Genomic DNA, 7,294 nt, shown 5'->3' on the forward strand with positions numbered 1-7,294 from the left:
GGATAGTGGCACAGATTGGTAAAGAATCAAAATTACAACTTATTAGTATTTTCTGGCTGCACTCTGATCATTAAATAGAGTCTTTCAATGACATCTAATAATTCTTGCTCTAAAAATGCATGGCGGCTTTTTTGTAAAATAGACTGTTACATTGAATGACATTTTAGTGGGTTTTAGTCTTCTGTAAATCATGCTAAAAAAATGCATGACATATTACAGTATTTGGTTGTATCTGTTGTTCGACAGCCAACAGCCTATATTTTTTATTTCTTTCTAAAGAAATATCACATGTATGGATCCAAATAGACTCTGGATTTCAAGATTAAGAGTAATTAGCCATGACTTTCTCGGAAAGCTGTATGACGTGCCATTAAATTTCTAAATACAGCAGCTTTAAAGAATCCAGAAATATGACGGACGTAAATTAGGCGCCAGAAATACGACCATTAATATCAATTAGGCAGTCGCCGTGAAAACTTACTGCAGTACATAAGCCTCTGATGCATGAAGATGCCCATGAGCTGCGAGTTAAAACTCCTCCTTACTGAAGTCTGTCTCCATAAATCTCAAGGATCAAAGACACTCTCTGTGATAGAGGCAGAAATTTTTACTCTCGCTAATGGGTTATAAACACAACTGCAACCATCTCCAAGACTACAATCGTCCATTAGCACTGAAACAAAATTTTCACACACCACACACACACCAAAAAAAAATATTCTCCTCAAAAACAAAAACACAAGAACATTCAAAAAAAAAAATTGCAACTTCCACAAGAAAGGGACAAAACAAAAGTATTTTTTTCTGTCAACAAACAGTCTGTGAAAGGAGGTGCTTAAGCTTAACTTGAGAGGTCAAGCTAAAAATGATTTAGTATTAGTTGATATTATTAATATTGAGTTTCATTTTACATGGAGATATGCATCTCTTTTCAACCCTGTTACCAAAGTTTCAAACATATCTGTGATCTTTCAATATTCTAACATTACACGTTAAATAAATAGAATATTTAAATGTTTTTAAATTAGGTCATGGATTTATTCCACTGCATTATAAAAAATAAATAAAAAATAATTCAATTTGTCAAAATACAAAAAAAAAAAATTCAAAAAACAATTCAAAAAAAAACTATATATTTATTATATATATATAAATACATTAAATTACTATAAAATGTAGATGTCTATAAATTATGGATTTATTCCAATTTATATATATATATTTTTATTACTTTTTTTTTCTCTACTGTTACCAAAGTTTCAGACAAATACATTGTAAATGCGGTTTAAAATATACTTCTGATTTTGCCATTTTCCAGCATTAAACATTAAATAAATTTAAAATGTTTATTTTTAAAAAATAATTTAAGGTTTATTTCAATAGTGTTTACTTCAAACAAACAAACAGACAAAAATTAACAGACTTTTCAATTCCAATTCAGCACAATTTTGGCAAAGCAATAAACAGTAAACAAGTTGTGTACATAGATAGTTAAGTTACTGTAATATTGTACATAGATAGTTAAAAAAAAAAAAAAGTTATTCATGGCCATATTGTATATATATATATAGTATATATATTTATCACATATAACACACACGCACAAAAAAAAAACAAAAAAAAAAAAACAAAACAAAACAAAACAAAACAAAAAAAACAATAGCAAATACAAGGTAAATATTTACAGAGAGCATTGATAAAGAAAAGGGGGTTTCGCGTTTGTCCCTCCTAATATGGCAGGAGGATACATACTGTCTATGTGGCTCGCTTGCTGGAATTCAGGCACAATTGGAGCTGCTTGGGCAAGACAAGTGTCTCTAATGTGTTTATACTTGCTGCACTGTGTGAGGAAGTGCAGCTTGTCCTCTATGAGTCCCTCTGTGCGGTGAGAACACAGTCGGAGGTCTCTCTCTCTCCAGTTCTGTTTGTGTCGGTTTGTGTCTCCACACACAGACTGTGCTCACTCAGACGATACTTCGTCAGAAGGTTTTTCTGACCATAGTCTTTCATTTTGAACAAGTAAGGTGCTCTCTCTCCCTCTCTCTCTCTCAATTAGCTATTTTTCTTACTGAGTACATTTTATGCCATATAACACTGTAATGATAGACTAAAACTGGAGGTCAAGGACTGCATCGTCGACTGGTGAGCCTGGCATTCGTTCATCCGTTCTGAGCATAAGCGATACTGTGAAATTATGCATGACTGGTTGAGGAATTGGAAATGTATTTCTATATCACACTATAAAGATCTATTGCTTCGCACCTGATCTTAAATTTCGTTCTGCAAGAAGCACAATAACAAACTGGACAAAAAGAGAGAAGACGAAATAAACATCAGCCATAGCTTGGTGCATGACCACAGGCGGAAGAGGATCCTTGAAGAGTTGGCAGCTGAATTGACTGACAGTACTGTAGGAGACCCTCAGGCTGCACCACTCAAAGTTCAGCTACTTAAGATGACCATGAACAGAACACACACACTAAAGATGGACGATATATTGAATGTTTGAAATATATGTGCAGGTTTCCTGCCTATACATTATTTTTTATTTTATTTTATTTTATTTTAGTATTGAAAATTAATTTTACAAAATTTTACCTTAACATAATATTTAATTAACTTTATAATTTTTTTTTTCTTTTTTTTAAACCATTATCAAAAACAGTACTAAATTTGATTCATTAGATTAATCAAATAGTTTATTAAATAAATAATCATTAGATTATTGGAATTTTGATTAGATATATCATGTAATTTACCAAAAATATTTAATTATTAAATACAATTTAGTGAAAACTAAACAAAAAACTATATAAATTTTATACTGTATTTTACTTATTAAATAAAAAATAAAAAAAGTGAGAACAAATACAATACGTGCGTGTGATAAAGTAAAGCTTCTTATTAAATATTGTTATATTGATCTATATAAATAAATATATACTTATTTATATACTTATTTACTCTATATACCTTTACCAAATCGATAAATAATTAAATATAATTTAGTGAAAACAGCTTAATTATATACAGTATATATATATATATATATATATATATATATACACACACACACAAGCACACACACACACACACACACTCAAATACATGTTAAGTTTTATTTCCATTTCTTTATCCTTCTTTCTGTCTATCCATTTATCTGTCTGTTTTCCCTCCCTCCTTCCATTCATGTTTTTTTTCTATTCTTCATAATCATCTATCTATCTATCTATCTATCTATCTATCTATCTATCTATCTATGTAAATATTGCGGTTTCTTATATGTGATATTGATGCATACAAATACATTTATCATATAATTTCCTATTGATTAATAGATTATTAATTTAGCATTATTTGGTGAATATAGTACAGATACCTTTGAAGCTACATTTAATCCACCAAAAGATTGCCTTTTTTTCATTCAAACAATGTTTTGTTACCACATTCAGTGCTGTCTAATACTGCAGCTGCTTTAAAGTCATGAATCATCTATTTTGAAAAACATTAAAAGCTACGTCCTAATGATAAATATTCAGTCCTGACCCTAAGGCACATGTGCTAACAATGTGTTCTCAAAAACAGTTCCCCCGACTTCACATTAAACTGCGGTCATTTTTTAAATGTTTTAAATGAAGCTAAACACCTAAAACATAATGAACATTACTAAAAATAAAGATAATTTCACTTCAGTGATGGAATATAAATCCAAGACAGAACTGTGGTAAATAGTTTCACGTTGCCAAAACACCAAGACAAGAACATTTCTCAAGTTAATATGTCTTTCACAGCTGAGTCATGAGTCAAGTCTTGAACCAATATGAGAAATGTAATGCAGCATTGACATTCAACGAAGGCCTATCCCAGGAAAACAGCATTCATAACCGACCCAGTTGACCAGATTGCCATCCACCCATAAACATGAAATCCTCATTCTTTACATAAATTTAGACCTCTTTTTTTAACCAGAAATTGTTCCCAGAATCAAGCAGACAGAAGTCGAAGCCAAAATTATCACCTGAACCACAACGCCACCTGATTCCATTTATAATAAAACTTTAGTTCCTGTCAGCCATGTAGCGAAATTGCATCCAAACAATGAAACGGTTTGGCTGAAGATAAACTTGAAGGACAAAATCACATTATGTATCGAAAATGGAACGCAAACTTCATTCGGTTTTTGCATTCATGTGGAAATCTGCTCTAGTGTTAATAACATGACATATTTCCATCCGACAGAATGATATATCACCCGAAAGGAAATATCTAGCCGACATTACACTGAAAGAGTACCACACTAAGTATTCAGTCTATAGGCCATTAGTGTTTTCGGTTTGTGGTAATGGAGCCCTTAGGGAGCTGCACTTGTTGCGGTGCTTGATTTGTTTAGGGTAACCACATTTTGTCAACGGTTTATTGAATACCTGCTGGATAAACTTGGTAACACACCATCCCACATGAAATTTTCATTTCAACACAGACTGTAAATCTATTTTCATTTGCAAACCAATCCTCGTGGTCTGTTTTATGTAACCAATCCAAAGCTCACAAATTAAAAAAAACCATATCACAAATTATTCCAAATATCACTTATTTATAAAAGACCTAAAATTGATATAATAAAAAAAGTTATCCTATTAAAATGAGAGTACATAAAGTGTCTAGTCAAGGTCATTTGGGCAGTTTTAGGTATCCATGATGCCATTAAATGAGGAATCATTCGGTTGCATTAACCTAATAAACTGTTCATCTTCCACTTACAGAAAATTCAAAAACTAAACCTAAACAGATTTAAAATAATAACAAACACACACATCATTATAACAAATAACACACAAAATAATATACAACAACAAAAAAATATTACCACAAAGAGCATTTAAAAGCCATCAGGGAGTCAGCAGCAGATGCTTTTATGAAAAATGACACTCATACCCCAGTTAAACCATCTACTGTTACAAATAAAGGTGACTGAAAAATGGATATACAGCCTCTTAAGTTCCACAAAGAACTTTCTCACCTTTAGTTTATTGAAACATCTAGTCTTAAAACTGTAAGTTGCCTTGATCCGACACACCCAGGTGAGTTCTTGAAGCCTTTATTAATGATCTGATGAAGCGAATCAAGTGTTTTAAATAAGGTAGACATCCAAAATGAGCATTTCTGGAAATCTCCAGAAACCTGAAACTTAGAAATCAATTGGGTAATGCAGCCGCGAGCACTTTCTTCATCTCCAAAGAATCGCATGGTCCTCAAGAGCATGAACGAAAAGGTTCTTGATTAAAAGAGGGTGCAGAAACCTTTTATTTTTAAGAGTCGAAAGTTGAAAGGTACAGCAACATAACTTTAACAAATAGTTAAAAGCGGTTTTCTTCAACTACTGTACAACTTCCACTAATAAAGAAGTCACTTAACTGGTGATTGATTTAGTCAGTCAGCCAGGACCTCTCTCATGTTACAAGTCAAGTTATAAAAAAAGATAAATAAGGAGAGCTACAATAAGAGATAGATAGATAGATAGATAGATAGATAGATAGATAGATAGATAGATAGATAGATAGATAGATAGATAGATAGATAGATAGATAGATAGATAGAGACTTGGCAACATACACAAAAGTTTTAATACTAAACATTAATAGAATATTTATTAACACTTTAAGAGGAACATATGCCAATACATGTAAATACATCATAAATATAGGCTACGTTAATAAGCGGAGTTTGGTATGTCTTACCTTGCTCAGCCCCAGCCACTGTCAGCGTTTTAACCAGCAGAATTAATCCCGACATGCTCAGAAATGCCAAAATAAAGTCGGACATCGTGGCTGGATGTAGTCCCGAGCAGATCCGTTGTCCGCCAGCGCCGATGATGATGATGCCCAAGTTAAGTGTGAGCGAAGCCGGTCTCACGCCCCGCAGCGCTCCGCTCCGCAGCGCAGCTCCTCCCGCAGGTGTGTGTGTGTGTGTATGTGAGTGTACGGAGAGAGCGGACTGCGTGCGCCTCAGTTTGAGGATAACGAGGTAGGATGGGAGGGAGAGAGAGAAAGAAGGGTGATAGGACGACGGGAGTGAGAGAGAGAGAGAGAGAGAGAGAGAGAGAGAGAGAGAGAGAGAGAGAGAGAGAGAGAGAGAGAGATGCATGTGGTGAACACACTCAAGTGAGTGATAAGACAGACAGACAGACAGACAGACAGACAGACAGATAGATAGATAGATAGATAGATAGATAGATAGATAGATAGATAGATACGGATGGATAGAGAATGGATATAGATAGATAGATAGATAGATAGATAGATAGATAGATAGATCATGAAGAATAGAAAAAAACATGAATGGAAGGAGGGAGGGAAAAACAGACAGATAAATGGATAGACAGAAAGAAGGATAAAGAAATGGAAATAAAACTAAACATGTATATGCATTTACGTTGATGTGTGTGTGTGTGTGTGTGTGTGTGTGTATATATATATATATTCTATATAATATATATATATTTATATGTGTGTGTGTGTGTGTGTGTGTGTGTGTGTGTGTGTGTGTGTGTGTGTGTGTGTGGAAATGAAAGAATGGGATGTAAATGAATAAATAAAAAAAAATAAAAAATGAAAACAAATAAAAAAAAAATAAAATGAAAAAAAAAAAAAATAAGTGAAGGAAAAAGGGGGTAAGTAAAATCATGAAGAGAAAGAGGGAGAAAAAAATGATGGACTTGCAAAGAGGAGGAATAGCAGCACATGAAGAATGATGAAAAGAAAGAAAGAAAGAAAGAAAGAAAGAAAGAGAAAGAAAGAGAAAAAAAAGAAAGAAAGAGAGAGGAAAGAAAGAAAGAAAGAAAGAAAGAAAGAAAGAAAGAAAGAAAAAAAGAAAGAAATGGATGGATGGATGGATGGATGGACAAAATGATAGATAGATTTCTTGCACCATTATGCTTAGACAAAAGAAACGGAGGCCAAGTTCGGTGCTTTTAAAAGTGGATGAATTCATTAGCTCCACTCAAACGGCAGCAGACATGCAATGATGCAATAAACTCACCATTTAATGCAGTTTTGCCATGTTTGTCCTCAAATCTAAGCAGGTGTCCTTGGCGCCAGGGAACATGTGAAACATCCAGATCTCGTGCGTCTTGTTCTTGCGCGAAATCATCTACAATTCATGAGGTTTCAGATGTGGAAACGCACTGAACTTTGGTTTTCAGTTTCAAGAAGTCTGGCAATGTTTGGAGATTTTAGGAAACCAGCGGTCGTGACTGTGCAAAACTCTTTGCCGTGATTTTTGAAGGCAAGCTGGT

The 7,294-nt window shown here is 33.5% G+C and overlaps 1 protein-coding gene across 1 annotated transcript in view; it reads right to left on the reverse strand.

Annotated features, from left to right (window-relative positions):
- Window positions 1-6,034, reverse strand: part of LOC109064589 (low-density lipoprotein receptor-related protein 1B-like) — a 252,014-nt gene extending 245,980 nt beyond the window's left edge. Inside the window, 1 exon segment of the mRNA XM_042749544.1 lies at window positions 5,739-6,034. Within this exon segment, the coding sequence (XP_042605478.1) occupies window positions 5,739-5,823 (85 nt within the window). The 5' untranslated portion in view covers window positions 5,824-6,034.
- Window positions 6,035-7,294: the final 1,260 nt, after the last annotated feature.

The sequence above is a fragment of the Cyprinus carpio genome, chromosome B22, assembly GCF_018340385.1.
Source record: "Cyprinus carpio isolate SPL01 chromosome B22, ASM1834038v1, whole genome shotgun sequence".
Taxonomy (NCBI): Eukaryota; Metazoa; Chordata; class Actinopteri; order Cypriniformes; family Cyprinidae; genus Cyprinus; species Cyprinus carpio.